The 21,512-nt window shown below is 45.9% G+C and overlaps 1 protein-coding gene across 2 annotated transcripts in view; it reads right to left on the bottom strand.

The window, feature by feature from the left end:
• Positions 1-21,512, bottom strand: part of HOOK2 (hook microtubule tethering protein 2) — a 595,676-nt gene that overhangs the window by 33,742 nt on the left and 540,422 nt on the right. The window contains exons 17-20 of one of the 2 annotated variants that reach the window (XM_069604124.1): positions 10,655-10,689; positions 10,319-10,395; positions 5,001-5,104; positions 341-445 (exon numbers count right to left, since the gene is read on the bottom strand). In XM_069604124.1, the coding sequence (XP_069460225.1) occupies positions 341-445; positions 5,001-5,104; positions 10,319-10,395; positions 10,655-10,689 (321 nt within the window). Of the gene's footprint in view, positions 1-340; positions 446-4,961; positions 5,105-10,318; positions 10,396-10,654; positions 10,690-21,512 lie in introns of both variants that reach the window. The other variant, XM_069604123.1, reaches the window with a different exon arrangement.

Here is a 21,512-nt window from a genome sequence, read left to right on the forward strand (position 1 = left end):
GATGACTGGTGATCTAAAATCGCCATTGCTAATGCAAGAGAAAATCACCATTATTAAAATCTCTTAATTAATCTTTCATAATGCACTTAATACCAGAGACCAGTCTCTAAGCGTTGGACCGGAAATCGAACCTCTGTTGCTCTGCATTCTCTTGCTGCCAAAGTTGGGACCAAGAGGACACTTTTGGCAGGTAAATGCAACTCCAAAACAGAACTTTCTCCTACACACTGCTCATTACCCACATCACTGCTACTGCCTCAGCATCCCTGCAGCCCATCACCGCCAGGACGACGCCCTCAGTACACCTACATTAATAGCAGTGCGCTCTCCCATGGCTTACCTCCATGTACTGTATCCTGGTGTCCTTCTCGTGGAGCTGGTTCTTCAAAGCCTGAATTTCCGGTGCAATCGTTGTGTTCTGTTTGGGATCCAAAGTCTTGATGACCTGCGGAACACACATCAATCATGAAGTAGCCTTCCTGGGCAATTGTCCTGTAGCATATGCCTTGATTGCAAGGCAAGCCAAGATGGCTAAATTCCTAATATTGGAGGGTAGCACCAAACCCAGAAGAGTATCAGGCAGCAGGTCAAACAAAAGTTAGATTTCCCTGATGGGAACACAGATAGCACACAGGGCAAATTGCAGGTTCAGAGGGGATTTGTTAAAGTAGAATTAATGGTTATCTCATGTAACAGTGTGCCCAGAGCAGAAAATCTGTGACTGGCAACTTTACTCCCAAACTGCTACCAAAATACAAGCATTGCAGTGACACACTAATGTAACTTGCTAATTTCCCTCCGTAGTTTTAATTGAAACCCATTCTTTTTGCTTTGTTTTAGATCCGGTCCTGACTTTTTGAAGCGAAGTAAAGGATTCAACTTCACTGCCCATGTATTTTGCCAATTTGTTATGGGGAAACTGAGTCCTTCAGACCATCTTGAAAACTTTGTTTTACTTTTGAATTCTTGTATTTTCACATTGCACACAGCACCTTACAGTGCCATGCAATAGAGATACTTTTTTTAATCTTCTTAAACTTTTACACTGGGTATTTTTGGTTACTTTTATATGTGCCTAAAGTCAAGCGGGTGGCAGCAGGTACATTTTCACTTTTTCTGCACATTTGTGTCCCTGGAAGAGGGCTTGGATTGTATAGTCCCAGTCTACATTTCAAGCGCCAGAAAGTCTGCTGCTGGGGCGCATGTGCAACCACTGTTTGAATGGTGCAGATCGTTTCCATTGCTGGGCTTGGGCTTGCTATTAGCTCCTGTTTTCGATAAGAGGACACCTTTGAAGGATTCTTGGCTCCATCTCAAAAATGGCTGCAGAAAAGCAGCCTGTTGATCATCATAAGAGGACTTCTGTAGTGGAGCAGCATCCCCTCCAGTGATTTGGCCCGTGTAGCCCTGCTCCTCTGCCCGATCTCTGTAGACCCTAGTCAGTGCTTCAGCCCTTGGACTACCGGTACCAACTAGTCCAGATGTCTTCGAGGTTGCATGCCCTTACAGACTTCGGAAGTGTCCCTTGAATGCCAGGTTGACTGACTAGCTCCCTCCCGGGCTTCCATGCCAGAATCGTCACAGTTACACATTAAGCTCAGAACCTTGGTGGTAGCCAGCTTGTGCCATAAGCTGCCCTTTCCTGGATTTACAGCTTGCTAGCATCAAGGGAACCGGTCCTGGATCTGCTTCTTTGACTGCGACTGGAAGGACGCCTGTCGGCACCTGCAAATCATGAGTCGCTGGAACGTGCCTCCTCCATCCTGTGACGTGTCCTGAAGGACTGCATCGTGAAAGTCTGCATTTCTTAGACGGTGGCTTGCAGTTGCACCAGACTGGAAGAGCACTCATCCCTGCAACCCCTGGGCACCTCTCACCCAAATAAACAATGGAAGGCCGCGCTCGCAGACAAATTGTGACTTTTTGGAAAAACTAGTGTCAGAGGGGTAAGCATGTCTGCCTATTCCTCTCCCCCCGCCCCATCCTCCATAGAAGACAAAGGGCTATGCACCTAATGGTATCCTATCTTCCTTTTACTTCCCGTTGATCGACCCTGGGTCAAGTATCTTGCCCCTGGGTAAGCCTTGGGCCTGGAAGAGAGGAGAACATACCAGTCTTCTGACAAATTGATGCAGAACTTTGAAATAGTTCGGAACTGTTCTGAATCACCACCACAAGTCCATTGATCCCCTTTAGAGAATATCTTCCTGTGAAAAACAAACCTTGTGTTGGAACCTGTGCCTTTTGGGCACTAAGCCCCATGCATCGTAGGTTTGGACTTCTGAAGTATAGGGAATTGTACACGTGACTGGTTCTCATTATCTACATCTGCAATACTTACTGGTTTCATCTCATTTGTTATTTAGTGATGTAGTTGAGAAGCTACTGGTGAATATAAATATTTTATAGGACATGTGTAATATTACTTGCTAGTTTCATTTGTGCTCTAAAGGCCTAAATAAATATTTTTATAACTGTCAAAACTGAGTTATTGTGTTAGTCTATGAGTATTCATTAATGGCCCCTGACCGTACTCACTCTTGAGACTAAGCTTAGACTGCTCTCCATTGCTACCTTGATTGGGTTTTGGCTAAACTCAGTCTCCCTGTTCACCATAACTTTTTTTTTTTTATAATCCAGCTTAACAGTAACAGCACACTTGTTGGGCAGAATTTCAGTTTTGAGTGCAATTCTTCCCTCTGAGCCCCCCCCCCAGCATTTGTGCTGGATTACTGGATTTGTGAGATCAATTCTCCTGAGTGGGAAACTTTTCCACACGCACTCCTTTTACTTTAACCTTGGGAACACTTTAATGTATTTATGCTTTCCTCCATGGTTTCTGCCATCAACATTTTATTATTGTAGCAAACAACACCTTCTGTGCTGTGTTGCTGGAAGCTCCTTGAGCTTTGCGTTTTATTTTAGTTGTGTTAACACATGTTACTAGGGCAGTGGGACACCCTTTTGTCCCTCCTGTATATTGTGAGATCAGCACAGCACCTGGAGTGCTGAGGGAAAACATGGTCTCCCTTTTCTCATTGCTCCCGTAACTTCAAGTTATTGTTACAAGTTCATCTGACAGGCTGGTAGCAGTGTACCTTTTTCCATTACTTTTTGTGGACCTTGGTCACAGGCTGCCTTTGTATGTGCGACAGAGGAAACGCACGTCACCATTTTCCTAAAATGTAGGCCATACTTTTTTAGACCCTCTTCAGGAGAACTTGTTCTTCCTCGAGTTTTCTTCTACCTGCCTTAGTGTGGGAGGTCCTGATTTGGCCGGTTTCCTTTGGAAAGCTGCCAAGGCTCTTAAAGTGGGGGAAGTAACCAAAACCCCCTGGTCTTTGTCCTGCAGTGTGCCTCCCTGGAACCAGTTTGTATTGGGAGGGTGGCTGTACCCTTTGGGCAGCCACTCTTCAGATTTGCATGAAGGCTTGTCTGGTGATCGGTGCACTCAGCCAGTTTTCCTGCATAAAAGACAAGGGTCCTGGAGCAGAAACGCAGCGTCGACACTGGAAACTAAAGACATCTATAGCCCTCCAGCGACCGCCAGAGCTGTCCGAATAACCGCTACCGCCCCGACCGCAACTTCTGTTTGACAGGTAAGCCCCGAAGAGGACTTCCTCCTTTCAACTGGTGGGCCTAACCAGTCGCGAGACGAATTGCATTTTGCGCTCTCCCTGAAAGAGCTGCAACTTCCATGACGCGCAATTCACCAATATCCAGGGGCCTGTGCCATTTTGAGGTGCCGTGTCAACCGAAGCACGGTTTCTTCAAAAACTTTGCAGGCACCCCCTAGAACTCAAGAGACTGCATCCTGCTACCTGAAAGTCCCCTCAGCCTAGGAAAGTACCGAGAACTGGAGCAAAGTCTACGGCACGACAACCGCCCTTCACCAGAGCCTTATAAAAGGCACCAATGAGCCAATGCTGGGAACACTGGGCATCCATCTACTCGACAGCAACCACCAGATCCTTTGCAAGTTCTTTTCTTTAGTCACCAAAACCATGAAACCAGAGCCTGCTGTTGACTCTCCTTGGGGACCATACTGCTGAAAAAGCTTCACTGATAAGGTACTGTTCAGCCCCTAGTATTTACCTTGGCCCCGCTTTCTTTTTCCTGTGCCTTGGAGGGTTGCAGTTAAGCTGTTACTTGCATAGCCCCCTAGGCCTCTATTGAGCTACACTGGGGTGAACAACCCTTTGTGCCCTTTACCAAAGAAATATTCTGCTACTGATCTGTAAACATGAAGAACTTTTCATAAACTCTGCCTTGTTTTCTGCTTAGCTGCTTTCCCTCTTTTGCCCTTGGTCTGGACCCCTAATGCACCCCTGGACTCCAAGACTCACAATATAGTTGGACTTCCTAAGATTTGGTTAAGTAGGGGTTAACTAAAGTATAAAAGTTGGTCTACAGTTTACATACCTGTTTAAGAAGTTTCTACCACTTTTGTGCTACATTAATATGCTCCGAGTACTGTGTACCTCAGTACAGCCCTCATCCTTCCTAGACCAGGTCTGGCTGCTCACCCATTGCTACTAAACCTTTAGGACGTTCAGGCTAAACCCAAGGAGTGACATCTTGTTCATCCAAGGTGGGCTTTCTAAAGTCTTATTCCAGATAGGACATTTATAAAAACCTCCTAATAACGCCAGTCAAGAATAATGCAGAGTGCTTTATAGCACCCCACACTAAGGAATAAATTGGCACACTTCGGTTAGGTGGCCCAAATGAACTAAGGTTTTGAGGGATGGGGAGAATATGGTCAAACTTGGTTCGCGGTCACATTCGTCATCTGGAGAGCTAAAAATAAAAATCTAGAAAATGAGAACAAGGGCATTCTCTGTACAGAGCAGAACACACCTGCACCCGCTGTCTGGGCAGGGGAATGTGTAGTGATGAAGAAATGAAAGCCAAGGTGCCTTCCCCTTGGTAAGCTCCATGAGGACGTTACGCATACTCACACATCCATGACCCCCGTTGCCCGCCTGTGTGCCACTGACCGTACGGGCCTTCTCCACATAGCGCTTGTATCTTTCCTCCATCGCCCGCATGTCCTCGTCTTTCTTCTTCAGGATCTGCTGCAGTTCGTCAATTTTCTTGGATGCTGGAAGAAAATTAGTAAAACCAGAGGTGGGTCAAGGAGAACTAGGTGAAGCACGATCCAAAAACAGAAACCATAAAAAACAAGGGCAAATCATGAAAGACAGGTTGTCTAAAGAAAAATAAAACATGAATAGGATTATAGGACTGAAGACTACGAGAGAGATCAATAAGTGAACACTACGAACTGATTAGTCTCTTGGTGCCATTTCCCCCTGCAGCAGAGAGTACACAAAACCTCTGCATCAGACCTGAAACAAAGGTGCCAAGGTTCCAGTCTCAGAAATGGAACGTAGGTCTCCCACTTGGGTTTTCAAAAAGGAAAATACTGCCCACTGAACATCTGCCTTGGGAACAACAAACACGTCAAGCTACCTTGATGTAGTACTTTAGTGGGTTAGGGACGGTACATCATGCAGCTCAAGTAAATAGTAGTGGCATGACCCCAAATACATTTAAGCACAAGATATAGGGTCTTAAGTGATTCTGTCTTCATTCTTTAGTGAAGATCTCTTGGTGGTGGCAACATTGTCACCTAAAGTCAATGACCAGTCAATTACTTGTTAAAATGATCAGATCTGGTGCAGCTCACATTGGGGCAAATTCACAGTGGCCGTTCGCTGCATTATTTTTTACATTTTATAGGGTTAAGCCCCCCGCCCTCCTCATCACTTTCTAGACCGCCCCATCCCTTCACTTACCCTTAAATATTCCCTAACCCTGTGTCCCCCCCCGCACCCACCACAGAAATGCTGTGAAAAAATGCAGTAATACAGCCTGGAGAAAGATGCACGGTAACAGCAGTGGTCAGTTGTGCCAGTAGCAAATGATCAGTGTGTGAGTTAACAAGGAGTCCCGCCATGATCAGCCTGTGTTTAATAAGAACACCAGGTCGAATTTGTCAGAGTAGTTTTATTTGATAGTAACAACTCTTTGTAACATTAGTAATATGGGGAATCGGGGCATTGCTGAGTAGATAAAAACGGCAGGGTTAAGAACACAGGCAACCGAAATGGAAATTAGCGCCAAGGATGAGTAGCAAGAGTGACAGAACTGGCTGACTGTGGGGTCCCTTCACCACCCCAGTCTCAAGGGTTGAAGAATCTCAGCCTTCCGTTGAAGCCAGTCCCTCATTCACAATTGAACAGCCTACAAATATGGTCGACATGGGCCAGCTTATCTGAAGGATTCCTAAGCCAGATACATTGGGTAGCTTCAGCCTAGCACAGTCCCAGGAGGATAGCTCAGCAGCAGCGTGCTCGACTTGGAAACAAGACGACACGGAGCAACACAGGTTGGATCCATGGGTCCGCGCTTAGAAACCTCTGGGTATTAAGCACGTTATAAATAACCTATCATATCACTGCAAACCAGTATTGATATGCTGAATTAAATTAAGAAGTGGTGGCAGATCCACACAAGAAACATGGGCTGAGGTCGCGCAGGCGACTCCTTGGGGGAAAACCTACACAGATTACCTGCCAAAATGGAAGACATCCATGCAAGCACAAAAGGGAAAGCTATGTGGTAAGTCTATTCAGTTCCACTGTATCGAAGGCCGCCAGGAAATAAAGTAAGCAGATCAATGTGCAGTTAACTACTACAGCTGTCTACAGCCAAGGTGGAGTCACACACAGAGTAAAGCCAACTCAATACCATGCCCAAGGCGGAATATCGACTGTAAATATCTAAAATGTCATTGGCGAGAATAAAGTCCTGGACCTGGGAAGAGGCAATCGCTGTGACCGCTTCAACACAAGAGGCAATGCAACATTGGGGTAGCAGTTTGGGTGAACGCGGTTGGGATGTATTTGAAACAGGGGTCGTAGCAAGGTGAATTTATAAACACTTGCAAAGATACGTTAATAACTTTGGTACCAGAGGGAACAAACAAAACAATAAAACTATGAAATCACTGAAGGAAAATAGCTGATCATGGAATTTTTAATAGTTAAGTCGAACTTCCATTTCTAGAGCCAGATAGCTCCCTACTGGACTCACAGGGTGTTTTACTTAATGAGAGTTCAATGCAACAATTCAGAAGGATGATCCTCTTTTAGAAGGTATAGTAAATACTTTTGATTATCACAGTAATGGTCACACAATGTACCTGTAAAACATACTGAAGTTCTATTTAGGAATGGACTAAAAAAAAAAAATATACAGTTAGCTACCCATTCAAAACAACTTGGCAGATAATCGATACAAATACAGTGCTCTCAGGAGCATAAAATGTTCACACTATTCACAAAAGTTCAACTGGACTTTTAGGAGACACAGACCCTAGAAAGTGAATTATTACCAAAGTCCCATTGCTATGTATATGGGCCTAGATGAAAGCATGGATCAAGGTTATCTGATGGAGGCAAGAAAAGAGGCTGCACATGGGGCCCTGAAAGCCAAATAAGACCATTAGGGATAAGAAAACTCACAGGAAATCAGTAGCACAAGAGCTGCACTCAGCAAGCCGCAGCACAGGAGATTGTAGAGGTGAGTCAAGCCACCATCAGGGAATGTGTCTCGGTTCTGGATGCGCTAGCTCAGCACAAAAGCCCTGTATCCCCAACACGAACAAATCCTTACATGTGAGTCAGAGGACCCCCACTAGAGTTTCCGATGAAGAAACACAGTCTGAGATTTTCCAGTGAAGCATGCAGAGTGCAGCCCATGGTACAGCAGCAGGGATGCTTATGGTCCGACAGGCAGGAAGCAAGGTCTGCAGCGGCTGACCCCAATGAAGTGGACCTGTATGCCAAGCTGAGGTTAGAAGGACCCCCTGAAGTGCATGTAGGAAAATGGAGACTCAGGGATGGCAGATTAGAGATCCAGCAATAGTGACCCTTGTGCCCAAAGGACACAGGGACAGATGAAGTGCAGTAGTTGAGTACAGGTATAGAGTAAAGGGTCTAGCAAAGGCAAGACACACGCCGGGGTGACAGGAGGACAGTTAGAGGTGACGCAGCACAGGAAAGTGAGGACACAAATGTTAGAAAAAAGATCCAGTTGGCCATACTATATATTGGGAAGGAGCACCATGGTTTTTTACTTCTGGCTGGAAAAATGACATTGGATATTCAGAGTCCTAAAAGATACTGTGCACTGCTCCCACAGTATTCATTGGGTCAGTCGTTTCCCTTGAATGCTTCTGGACCATATCCCAGCAGTTGGGAAAGTTCCTGGTTCCAAGGGTCAGTTTTTATGATGCACCCTAAATAATCTTACACAGATCCAACATGCAAATCCTGGAGGGAAGCCAACGGGAACAACACACACACACACACACACACACACACACACACACACACACACACACACACACACACACACACACACACACACACACACACACACACACACACACACACACACACACACACACACACACACACACACACACACACACACACACACACACACACACACACACACACACACACACACACACACACACACACACACACACACACACACACACACACACACACACACACACACACACACACACACACACACACACACACACACACACACACACACACACACACACACACACACACACACACACACACCAGCAGCTTTCCCCAGGAAATGGATTTCCATACATGACATTCCCTGACCTGAGAAGGTGGCAGAAGAACAAAGAAAAATCTTGCAGCGCGGCCATTTTAGGGTGCTAGCCACTTGTAGTAAATGCAGAAGTGCACCAGTAAAATCACAAACTGTACAGCTGCCACCAGTGTATCTTAGGTAAATTTCCGAAGTAACCAAAAAAGCCATTATATAAAAGGTTATAAGGATACAAAGTATCTAAAATTCACTACACTGTAAGGTGATGTGTGCAACTGTAAAAATACAAGAATTCATGGAGACAGTTTCAGTACTACTGACAGTTTTAGGGACTAGTCAGTTTCCCAAAAAGAATGAGCAAAACAGTCAAGGGAAGTAAAGCAGAAGGCTTTAATGGTTCCCAAAATGTTAGGACAGGGTTCACAATAAGCAAAAAGAATGGGGTGCCATAGAAATCTATGGAGGGAAAGGTGCAAAAAGGAAATATTTCCCAAAACTGTGCAAGACATTTATTTTTGGGATCAGCCTATCCCAAATCTAGTGGTTGTCTGGAGAACTAGAATACAGGACTAAACATTGTAGTTGGAGATCAGACGATATCAATATTATCTATGTGCATAGTACTTCCATTTCTGCTTTTTAGGTGACGACGTAGCGATATCATGGAGAGCATGCAATAATCCCACCGCTCGAAGCTCCTCATGGCTAGAGGGCGCCATCTACCCCGCCGGCAAACAAGGTAAGTGCCCCCTGCCCCCCCACCCTCAGTATGCTTAGATTTTCAACCTCTCTCCCCACTTACTTCCTTCATTCATTCCGCTCCAGATCTGCAATACGCTGACATGGAAACTGAGACAGGACTATGTGTAGTCCAGTCTCCCTTTCCATGGCAGCAATTTGTTTTGTTTTTTCTCAATGTTTTTAATGGTCGCCATGGAACACGAGAAGGGACTACGTTTAAGTCCCTTCTCCCATTCCATGGCGTCCATCTTTGTTTACTTTTTTTGTTGAAATATTTGTTTAACAACCCATCACCACATCTGGATAATAAGGCGGCAAGGAATCAAAAGGTAATGTATCATACAGCTCACACCATCCTGTCTCCCCCTCTGTACAAGTATCAAGGTTGCTTCAGTATACTTTCCCCAGTCCTGCCTGCCTTCCCTAACCCGCCACCCCCTAGCTCCACAGCCAAGCACATTCCCGGCAGGGCCCAGTTCGTTGTAGTCCGACAGGCTTACCATGTCCTTCTAGTTCAGCTTTAACATTTTTTGAGTGGCCATCATGAAAAGGGAGAACAGACTTAGTTTCACGAGCCATGGCAGGCATTTTTCTTCTCTTTCCCTGTTGAGAAACGCGGGAGCACCTCGCAAGTGGAAACCAAACTATTAGTACCCACGTTTAACATACTTGGGTACTAATAGCAATAAGCCCCTTGGCAGGGCTTTGCTCGGGCCTGTAACTATGGGCCCCAGGGCATTACCTGATGTGGCAATGCCCCACCCCCCCTGTCTCTGGGCTTATTGCTTTAATAGACATCAAGTGGGGGCAGAACATACAAGTGCCATTTCTGGACTCGTGGCACTCTTGGTAGTGAAGTGCCTACTGCCTACAAAATATCCTCACTTTCACCAGATCACACAATACTTACTGTTCTCTTTTGGTTCCAAGTCATCAATAAATTCCTTCTTTTTCTGGAGCTCCGAGTGGGCTTCATGCAACTTCTCTCTGTAAACCAGAGAAAGGAGTAAGAATCAAACACAAGATTGAGACCAATGTGTGAGCAAGATAAAGGGGAAAGAAGGGAGAGAAATTAAAGTGGATGGAACAGGAAAAGGAAAGGCAGAGAGAGAAGACAAGTATGTGGGAAAGGAGGGAGAGTTAGAAGGTAAAATCTGGAGATTTAAAGGAGATATACAGACAGAGGTTAGCAAACTCAATTTGCTATTACACACGGAAAGTATTTTGTAATAAACAGTATACTTACAAGTGTTCTTCCAGCTTCCGTTTCAAAAGCGAGGACTGAAATTAAAAACAAGCGAACAGTGTCAGCTGTTACAATCTGGTCTTGCTCCATTAAAACGCTTCCTTTTGGAGTGGTTTGAATTGAATAGATCCTTCTTGGTCTTGGTACAACATCTTGAAAATACGCTTTATTTTCATTTAACTCAGGCATGCATGTAGTGGGGAGGAGTCTACCAAACACCTAGAGAGGTAGAGCCAAGTACCCCCAGCAAAAGCTCCTACCCCATGTTACCTATAGGTTGGGAGCCAAAATGTGAGACACTTGCAATACCAGTGAGAGTACCAATACTGAAGAGAATCCTGGAAGTAAGAATCCCATTGAGAAAGCCACATGCATACACGACAATATGATGGCCATTTGAATGAAATCCCGTAAGAGGTGTGAAAAATGAGCAAGAGAAGATTCGAGCTCAGACAACATTTTCCAGGCTAGGATCAAAGCTTAATTGACTGGCAGACTGCAAGGGCGATGATGGATGAACAGGCTAATTGGCAGTACCCTATTGTTATGACCAGCCTACCAGCACCTGGATGTTAACCTGCGTGCTGTTTGCGTAGAGATAAATATTACAGAGGGGTACAAGGGTGCCAACCAATTATAGAGGGCCACGTAATAGCAAGCCCAATAGTTTGTATAACCAATGGGATGTTGTGTATTTGAGGACGTTCGTAGTGACCTGCACTAAGGGAGGGCTTAGTTGCCCCACCTGTGTTAGAGACCCAATCACCTTCCCAACAAGTATGGAACGTATACCTAAATGTTTCCTGCAATCCTATCACTTTGCCAAGTAGGTTTTTGTGGTTTGCAACGTAGGTTGACGTCAATGACAACAAGTTATTAGTATAAAAGTAGTTTTTTTCATGAAATGCATTGAGTGTGAAGATCGAGTGAATTCGTTGATGTTCTTTGTAACTCCCTGTTTTAGATAATTGAAATTAAAGCAGTTACACTTTGCCAACTTCTTGAGTTAGATTATTGATGTTTGAGTATGTTCCACATCTCAAAGTATTGCTACCTCGTCTTGAAGGGCTGGGTTGGACACCCCAGTTCACACCTTATTGGGAGACGGGTGTAGGCGGGGTCAAAATATTATTAGACGACTTTTCGGAACACTTGACCTGCCTCTTGTTCTAGGGTTTCCTCCTGACCTAACGGTAAACCCTGTTCCAAGTCAGGGTCCCAATATTCCAATGGTGGAATGGGTAAAGGTTCCTTTACCATGTCCAGCTTAGTAGGGGCAATTGGAGCAGGATCGAAAACTGACTCAAGGAACTCTCCAGTTGGGGTTCAGGTTCACTGGGAGTGGGATATGGATCTGTGGGTGTAGGAACCCCCACTAGTGTCCGATTTATCCTTTGTCTGCGTAGACGCCAAACTTATCGCCCTCAGCGACAGCACTGGCTTCCGGCGGGCCTTCTGATGGTCTAATGGGCTTCATAACTTGAGAAGCCACTGCCTTCATGTTTCCAGCCCCTTAGCTGGATTTTCCTCAGTCGCCTCTGGTGCCAGCTCAACCTCATCCCCGACTGGGAGCAGGTGGTTCCGGTGCAATGTCTTGATATTCCTTGGCCGTCCTTCCCCTCGCATTCAGTAGACTGGGAACTCTCCAAACTGCCATTTGATGAAAGGTCGGGACTCTTGTACCCACTTGTAACCTACCTTATTGCTTCTGCTCTTCCCCAGGTTGCAGATCAGCACAAGATCGTCAGGTTGAAGTGCATAAAACTGGACTGTGGTATCGTAGTGTCAGCCGGATAGGTAGCAGTGTTATTTTCCTTCTGCAGTCTTCCACAAAGCAGCTTGGTCGAGATGACGCATTTGCTCAACTTGAGGCTTGACCTGTTTTGCATAGCTGGTGTAGTTCGCTGCCTGTTCCATCTGCGGACAGTCGAAAACACAGGTCTACAGACAGCATGGCGTCCCTTCCAAAACATCAAGAAATATGTTGTAGTTGTAAGCATGAGTGGGCACATATCTGCTCTTCTCTGGCCTCAGGGTACCCAGCATTACCAAGAGGGTTTGATTAAACCTCTCCACTTGGGCATCCCCCTGAGGTTAGTATGAAGTTGTACAGGTCTTCTTGATGCCAACCAGATCCAGCATCTGCTAGATGAGTATCTATTCAAAGTCCTGGCCGGCCAACCATTGTGCACAAAGTATTTCTTCCACAAGACGCGGGCAACAGTGGTGGCACACTAATCTTTGGTGGGAAACGCCTGCAAGTGAAGTGGTCCGTCAGCACCAGGATGTTCTGTATAGCACCAGGATGTTCTGTATACCTCTCCTGCCCATCTCCAACTTGAGGAAGTCTATGCAGACGAAGCCCAGAACTATGCAGGTGATCAGGATAGGTTGCAGGATGAGCTGCAGTCTTCCTGGTGACACAAATGGCACAGTTCTGGCAATTCTAATATCTTCCACTAGTCTGGGCCAGAAAAACCTAGAGCAGATCAGCACATAGTTCGGCACTGTCAAGATACCTGTGCTGGTCATGGAGTGCATACAATATAGCTCGGCAGAATCCGTGGCACAACAAGGCAATGTAGCAGCCGGACTCCAACTTTGTCTTCCTAGTACAGGATTCCACCCTTCTGCACAAGCGTCTTCCACTCCTTCAGCATTGCAGCTTGCTAGGGGTCATGGGAAAAGGCTTAGGACAAATACGCTCCCTTGGTCTTGGATTTCAGGAACAAAGCTATACGAGCGTTGACATACGGATCTCACCCCACCCCCGTCTCCTGCCTGCAGAGTCCCACAAGGCTGCAGTGTATCCCACACATTATACAATACATTTACAAAACCTTTGATCTCCTTGACAAATTGGGTGTCACCTATATCAATTATGCGGATGACAACCAAATACTGCTTCCTATCACTGGAAACCATGACAGACACACAGACCTTGAACTCCATTTCGATGGCGCAACACAAACTATGTCTGAATGACGATAAAACGGAGCTCCTCATTGTTGCCAGCTTATCTAGACTAAAAAACCTACTACCAGCCTAGAAATCCTTTGATATTGACGGTAATAACATTACGGTAGCCAAAGTAGTAAAAACCTTAGGTGTGTACCTGGACTCGTCAATCTCACCAACCAGACAAGTAAACGCCATAACATCGGAATCTGCCTATACTGCCAAACTCATTACGTCTTGCAGACCTTTCTTAACCACTGACAATTGCATCACACTTGCCAGAGCTCCAATTCTCTCCAGAATTGATTATTGCAACTTTTTGCAGGATCCATGGTCAAAAACATTAACAAACTCCAGATAGTTCAGAATAACAATTAAAGCGGACCTCAATAGCCCAAAAAAAGACCACATATCTTCAGTCAGAACGAACATCCACTGGCTTCCAGTGCAGGATAGAATTAAATTTAAAATACTATCCCTAAAACAGAAATGTCTATCCAACACTGCTTCACTATAATTGACAAAACAAATTTCCAAAGTCCAATACACAAGACCCCCCCGTTCCTCATACTCCGGTCATTTAGCCACCCAGAGATTCAAACGACAAAGCAAGAGGTTCCAGTTTCCCGGTTATCGCAGCTAAATGCTAGAACGCCATGCCCTGAAAGTTAAGAGTAGACCCATCACTCTGGTTCTTCCGTAGAAGCCTCAAAACGTGGCTCTTTCGCCCCGACTCCCAATAAACCACTGCACTGTCCCATGATTGTGACCACCGATTAACCTATGTTTGCAAGGACTATAATGTTGAATCGCTGAACCTATGTATGCAACTCCTGTATCCTGACTAAGAATGTAATGTAACTGACTTCTTAAGTACCTGTGCTCAGATGCCTAAGCCTTTGTAATCCATCCCATAAGTACAAGCGCCTAGATACCAGAGGGTTAGGTGCACTCTATAAAAGTGAAAAATAAATAAAATCTCAGGTCAGACGTGGTAGCTCAGATACCTCCAGACTGGTTATGTTGCAGTAGACTGTGGGTACCTCCTTAGCTAAGCATCCCATGCAATCCACGCTCCTGGCTCTCGCTCTGGCGCCTGCTGAAGACAACTCCTTCAATGAGATGGATCCAGCTGTATCAGATGAAAACTGAAATAGTATGTGGACAGTGACACGCCATCATGGTGGGGTTGCATCCAGCTTTGCTGACTTCAACACATACATAAGGCGTAAGGCAACTGTGGTTCCACATAGGCCAGGACTGGTGATGTGGTGAGGGTTCGAATGAGCACCTCCAAGGCCTGTTGGCATCGGTCAGTCCACAGTTAACCAAAGGACTCCCGTGGATGGAAGAAGTGTCCTGCAGAGTGGACGGTATTACTGTCCCTCCTCTGTGTAGGTTGGTATCCTTTTGTGCGGGCCACAAGAGGTCGGGCCATGTTGGCATATACCGCAATGAACCTCCTGTAGTAGTCACAGAATCCCAGGCGACAAACTTCTTGAGGTTTTGAAGTTGTCCATCTTTGCCAGATCCGCAGCGATGCCGTCCGTGGAGAGGTCTCCAGTGTACTTGACAATCGCCTGTCAAAAGTGGCAATTAGCCACATGAACCTTGAGCCTTTGTTCCCACAGGCGATCCAGCACCTTCATGAATCTCCTTTTGTGTGCTTCAAGAATCCTCCCCAACACAATGCTATCCAGGAATACCAGTACCTCCAGGAAGTTCATGTCGCCAACAGTCTTGTCCATTAGGTGCTTGAAGGTTGTTGGCGCACCGAGATTCCCGGAGGCATTTTGATGAACTTGTAAAATCTAAAGGAAATATGAAAGCAGTCTTCTCACTATCCGCCAGATGCATGGGGGATCTCCCCTGGTCTTTATCCAGCAGCGTGGCTGCCTGGATTTAGTTCAAACTGGGAGGCTGGCTGTCCTTCTGGACAAGCCAGCAGCCCGATTTGCATGTATGGTTTGAATGGTGATTGGATGTTCCAGCCATTTATCCTGTATAAATGCGAGGATCCTGGAGCATCCACAGATTCAAGCCATGGAACAAAGAATCAGAGGAAGTAGGATATCTGCAGCCACCACCAGCGACCACCAAGGACTGCTGAGTGACTGCTACAGCTCCAGCCTCCTCTTCTGATCGACAGGGAAGATCCAGACCAGACAACTTCCTCCTCTGGACTGGTGGGGCCAATCAGTCTCGAGACCATCTGTATTTTGAGCCGTTCCTTGAAGAGCTGTGACCATCCTGGGCTGCAATTACCCTGTGATCTGGACCAATTAGTTGTGCATCGTCTCTTGAAGCAGTGTCGGCTGGAACTTCGTGGGCATCCTGCTAGACCTCCAGTGACTCTTTCCTACTCTGAGAAGTCTCCCCTTCCAAGTTAGGGGCCGAGAAACTGAGACAATTCTGCCGTGTGACAACCGTCGCTGAACAAAAGCCTGCGTTGAGTCTCAACAAGCCAATATCATGAAGATCATGTGCTGGGCGTACCATCACAAGAAGCTGACCGTTTGCTTCCACCAAATGTTCCTTCAACCTCTATGCCAAAAATCCGAACTGTCCCGGTCCTAGGTACTCACCTGGGTGCTTGCTCTGCTAAATCCGATTCCCCCTGAGCTTTGAGACATCGGCGTGGCCGACCGAACGGTGTTCTCACAGGCCTACGAACTCTAGTCCTTCAGTCTGTGTTCTTCCAGGCCTAGGAACACTAGTCCTTCAGTCTGTGTTCTTCCAGGCCTAGGAACACTAGTCCTTCAGCCTGTGTTCTCACAGGCCTAGGAACACTAGTCCTTCAGTCTACAATCCTTCAGGGTGTCTATCTTACCAGCAACACAGAAGAAACCTGATATGTTTACAACTTTGACAGTATCTGCCTTCCTTTGTTTTGCTGTCTAGGGGCCCTGGTACCTCAGTGCCTCCTCGGTCTCAGACTCTTATCCCCAGATAGAGTTGGACATTTTAAAGTGTTAGCAGTATCTATGCTGGGTTACTTCATGTTGGTTAAAAGAATTGAATTGCTAAACTTGAATGCTACGCCGACTACTTACCTGTATTCATCTAAAGTCTACTACTCACTCCTTGAGTATGGATAAATGAGCATAAGTTTACTTACCTACAATTCTAATATTGTGTTAGTTGCCTTAGTATTTTAAAATAACCACATTTTTATAATCTACTGTGTACGAGTGTATTCTTGACTATAGTTGTGCTCAGAGTTATTTGTGCTTACTTTTAGCCCTTCTCCCTCCTAGACTAAGCCGGCTGCTCATGCATTGCTACTAAATCTCTTGGGTTTTTCAGGCCAAACCTAACAATTGGAGCCCTGTACACCCAAGAGTGAGTCTTCTCTAGTCCTACCATAGCTGGACTTTAGTAAAACTCCCCAACAACGGGATTGTGATCTGCCCGAACCAGGTGGTGCTCTGGACCGGATTGAACTCTACAAGTACGCCTACTTGCACATGGGGTGCATGGACAACCTGCTGCCATATCGTGGTCCATCTATCTTCCAACATAATGCAGACAGTGTTGAAAATCGCAGAATTTGTTCCAATCACCAACGGTGTTGAAGGATCTTCACTCAGACTCCAAAATCCCACTCCTAGGGAACCTAAACACCACCCTGAGAAAATTCCTTCAAAGGTGGTTCCCAATCCTGTTCCAATCTACCCTACTACGCGGAGCATGGTAGAGGAATCCGTACCTGTTCCTCCACGGAACCTAGGGACCCTGGCATGGCACAGTGCGCAATGCTGCGTCAGAAGCAAAACCTAGATGAGGCCTTGGCTGCTCTCCATAGTATCACCAGAGTGTAGACCTGTTATGAAGTTAATCTAGGAGTCACCAGGGTTCCATTCTGAGGTTACCATTACCCGTTCCTCAGTCTTCGGTTTCTCCTCCTTTAGAGCTGATCCCTGGCAGTTCAGGGATACTGTGGGAGGTGTACCATGGGTGGAAACCAGTGGCCTGTCCATCGAAATCATGGCTGGATAAGTTTATAGAGCAGGTCAAGGATATCCTCTGGGCCCAGAATAGTTAAAGGGAAGGGTCGGGGTAGGCGGCAAAGCATGTAATCCCTTTGTGGGGCTACGACAAGAAGAAAATAAGAGTCAAGAACCTCATGTATGGTCATGCGAGGACTCCTTTACGCGTGGAGGGACCCTTTACAGGCACAAGCAGAGTGTTGTGTCCAACAGTTTTCAACCCTCCTACAAGAGGGTTGACAGGAGCTCTGTGCATGCTCACCGCTGCTGCCCAGGCCTCCAGGTTGTCACTTCCCTGAGAAGGGGAGCACCTGTGAGCACTGCCATGCACCAGGTGGCCCATATGCACCACTAGGCCTGGGCCGTCTAATCTCTGGTGCTCCCCACAACAGGCAGTGACCAAAGTTATAGCCCTCCTTGGCTGTGTATAATTGAAGGGGCCACCCCCTTGTATCCTACTAGCGCTCCCTGGGCCACTGGCCACACCTAGCCACCGAAGCCCAGGTTGAGAAGCGTTGTGCCCCCCACCTGCTGCAGTCAATGCTGGCTGCACCTTACATGTAGCACAGCCAATATAAAAGAGGGGACAAATACTTTGAGGCCCCCGCACACTGTTGCCGCCGCTTGCCTGAACCATCACGAGAGCATCACAACCAAGAAGATCAAGCAAGAGCAGCAGCAAGCACCTTGAGACAGCCCTGGCATGGTTGGTTCTGAAGTAAGGTGTTTTTATATATAGTTCTTTGTACAGTGCAGTGTATGGATTTATGTATTTTTTACATTCATATTTTAAAGCAGCTGCTTCGGGTTAAGTTAATTGTATATAGTGTCTTGCAATTTCTCCTTTAAAATAAAAAAATACCCTCTAAACCCTGCTAGTGTACTGGATGAGAAAAGTAGAAGCAGGCATACAACTAAAAGAACCATACGCCAGCATTCCTTTGTCCACTTTTCCTTTCCTGCGCCAGTTACTTTAACCTAGTGTTTTTTCCTTAGGGTTATTTGGGGAAAAACCTCCCCTAATCTTTGACTTTCCCTCCTTCCCCACATCACAGCAGGGCTCAACGGGGTGATCTTGAACCCAGGTTAGCGGGGTTAGAGACAGGTAAGAGGTGGGTCAAGTATTCAGTCGAGGTACACAAGTATATTGTGTGCCCGCCTACACCAGTCTCCTTAAAGGTGCATGGGACACACTACATGCATGTTTTCCACAGCATGGAACTAAAAAGAGAACAGGGAACCACTAGTGAGCACAGTAGCTAACTACCATGACTATTACAGTTTACCAAGACTGTCAGGACCTGGAATTACAGACAGAAGCCTTCGCTGGAATGTGTTCATTTTTTTTCAAAGTGCCCCATTCATAGAATCCCTTGTGTCTGAATTGAATGTTCCTGCCACCCAAATGCATAGAGCAGTTTCCTGCCTCAAGGACATCAGCCTAACTCTCCAATGCCTAATTGTACACTGCCGACAATACCTCCATTAAGGAGTTGACAGAGCATATAATGGAAGATATACCCTCTTTTCAAGAAAGCTTAAATACTGAGGATTAGGGATGGTGTGGGGGATTTATGCTACAGAAGTACCTTCCAGAATGAGGTTTCAGAAGGTTTTCTGAAAAGTAGCCTGCAGTCTAGAGCCTTTAGAGCTATGTATTTGGTGGATGAATGTGGCCAGCAACACGCGGACTGATGTTACTGGAAATATTCAGTCGGCTCCGTCTCATTTCCCCAAAAATCGTTCATCCAACTGTTGGATGCTGCAATACAGGTGTATGACAGTAGGTACTAGTGTGTGAGACACCAGTCAAGGATCTGCTAAATATCAACCGGTTTACTGCTGGGTCCAAGGTTCTCACCAACTACGCGCTGGACTCATAACCTTGCAAAGTATCACCCTTCCAGCGCCATCCCCTTGAACGTGGGTGTAGTCATCCCAACACAAGGAAATTAAAACATCTGCACAGAAAGCTGTGGCCTGGTAGATCGAACAACTGATTCTTCTATTTTATAAACCATACCAATTCGAGAACAGGGACGATTATTTTAGATCTTCATCTCTGGTCAATTTTAAATACTCAAAGAATTTAGAAAGGGGCAATGTCTATTATGTCACACCTTGATTGGCAAACAAAGTATAACAGTAAGAAGCGAAGAATAGAATAAAGAGGAACATGAATTTCAAGGACAGAAGGTTTGCTCTGGACATATGCAATGTATTATATTCCCTTCATGTACTGGACCCCCATTTTGCTTCCTTCCATGTTTTTTTCTGACTCGTCATCAGATGGTCTTCCACTGCATTTCAATGCCACTGCAATGATTTTTCTGGTCTGCTGCCCTTATCGGCCTATATTGATATGAGTGCAAGGGTGCTTTTTAAGTACCCTATCTTAGTCCCTGGGTGATACCATTCTGTGCTGTGGCAAAGGCTGTTGGCAGCTGCGATTTAGGTTTTGCTTCATCTTATATGCATGCCTCTTTACCATATCAGTATCCCAAAATACCTATAGAAGTAGTTAATGGGATTTTGATGCCCTTTTAAAGCCCTGCGCCTGGCCATTTCATTAGTGGGCTTTGTTTGCAAGGACCATGAGGCATGGCCAAAATTAGATTTTCTGATTTGTCTTCATCCAGATCATATACCATACAGACTGGATCAACGTCCTCCAGACTTGCAAAGATATATCTGTGTGAGTGCCTGTGTGTTTGGTGCTTTTATTAGGACCAGCTTAATTGGATGTCTGCCATAACCTTGGTGTGCCTTCCTAGAGAGTCTGGTGGGCAAGCTTAGGCCAGCCCCGGGGATGGGATGTGGGGGGGGCATTTTCAGTGGGAGACCCTGGAATTCCTCAGATCCCTTACTGAATCCTAGAAGACTGGTGTAAATGATGGGCTGCTGAGGAGGATCCTGGCGTGGCCATGAATGCAAGATCAAGGCTCCCTTGGGAGCAGGTGAAATACCACCCAAGGCTCTTCCTCGCTTCCTACAGTCCTCCTTGATGACTGCATTGAATATCTCTTCCTTGCCTGCAGTGTTGCCACCAGGGCAAATCCTCTGCCCCAAGTTTAGAGGGTAGGGGAGAGGAATGTGTGAGTTCCTGGCAAGTAAAGAGTGGCTTTCTATTGCTCTGCATCGGCTCAGTTTTGGGACACCCTCCAGTGGTTCCCACCAATGTTTACATCAAGTGACCATTTCCTGATAGTTGGATGTACTCTCCTGCCTTCTTGGGCTGATCTGCAACACTTGTTTGGGGTTCTTCCATGTTCCTGCCACTACCTTCTTTGCTGCTGCAAATCAATTCTCTTCTGACTCGTGTTGTTTCACTAGGTGTCTTCCTTGGTCATTTCTTCATCTGGATCCTTGTTAGGTCCTGCATTAGTCTCCCTCGAATAAGAGCGCACGACCACTGCCAGCCAAAACAGATTCAAACTCGCCTGTACACCCACCGTTCCTTGGCGTAATCCTCCTCTTATCCAGAGTCCTGATCTGGTAGTTTCAGCAGTCCTCCCCCGTCCCCTCTACTGTTGATTTCCATTTTCTGGAGTGGGCTTTTGCGTTTCCTCTGCATTCAGATCTTTCTGCACTGTTGGTTCTCTAACCCTGGGCTGCAACTTTCTTGGGGATCCGCTCTGCATCCTCTGGCTGGCAGCTCCTCCTATTGCACATGCAGGGTAAAATGGAGAATATCTGACTTCGTCCCATAATCGCAGCTAGGGGATTATGAACCCACAGTTTCCTATGTGTGAACTTTCGTTAAAGTCTTAGACTCCTTGAAACAAACTTACTAGTAAAGTTTTTTGATTACGGTTTTATATCCCCTGCGTCAAATTCAGTTGAAAATATGTTTAAGACAAATTTAAGAAAAATTCAATTTTAATATTTGGTAAGAAACTCACGTAAAAGCA

The sequence above is a fragment of the Ambystoma mexicanum genome, chromosome 3q (genome assembly GCF_040938575.1).
Source record: "Ambystoma mexicanum isolate Mex_15411 chromosome 3q, UKY_AmexF1_1, whole genome shotgun sequence".
NCBI classification, from domain to species: Eukaryota; Metazoa; Chordata; class Amphibia; order Caudata; family Ambystomatidae; genus Ambystoma; species Ambystoma mexicanum.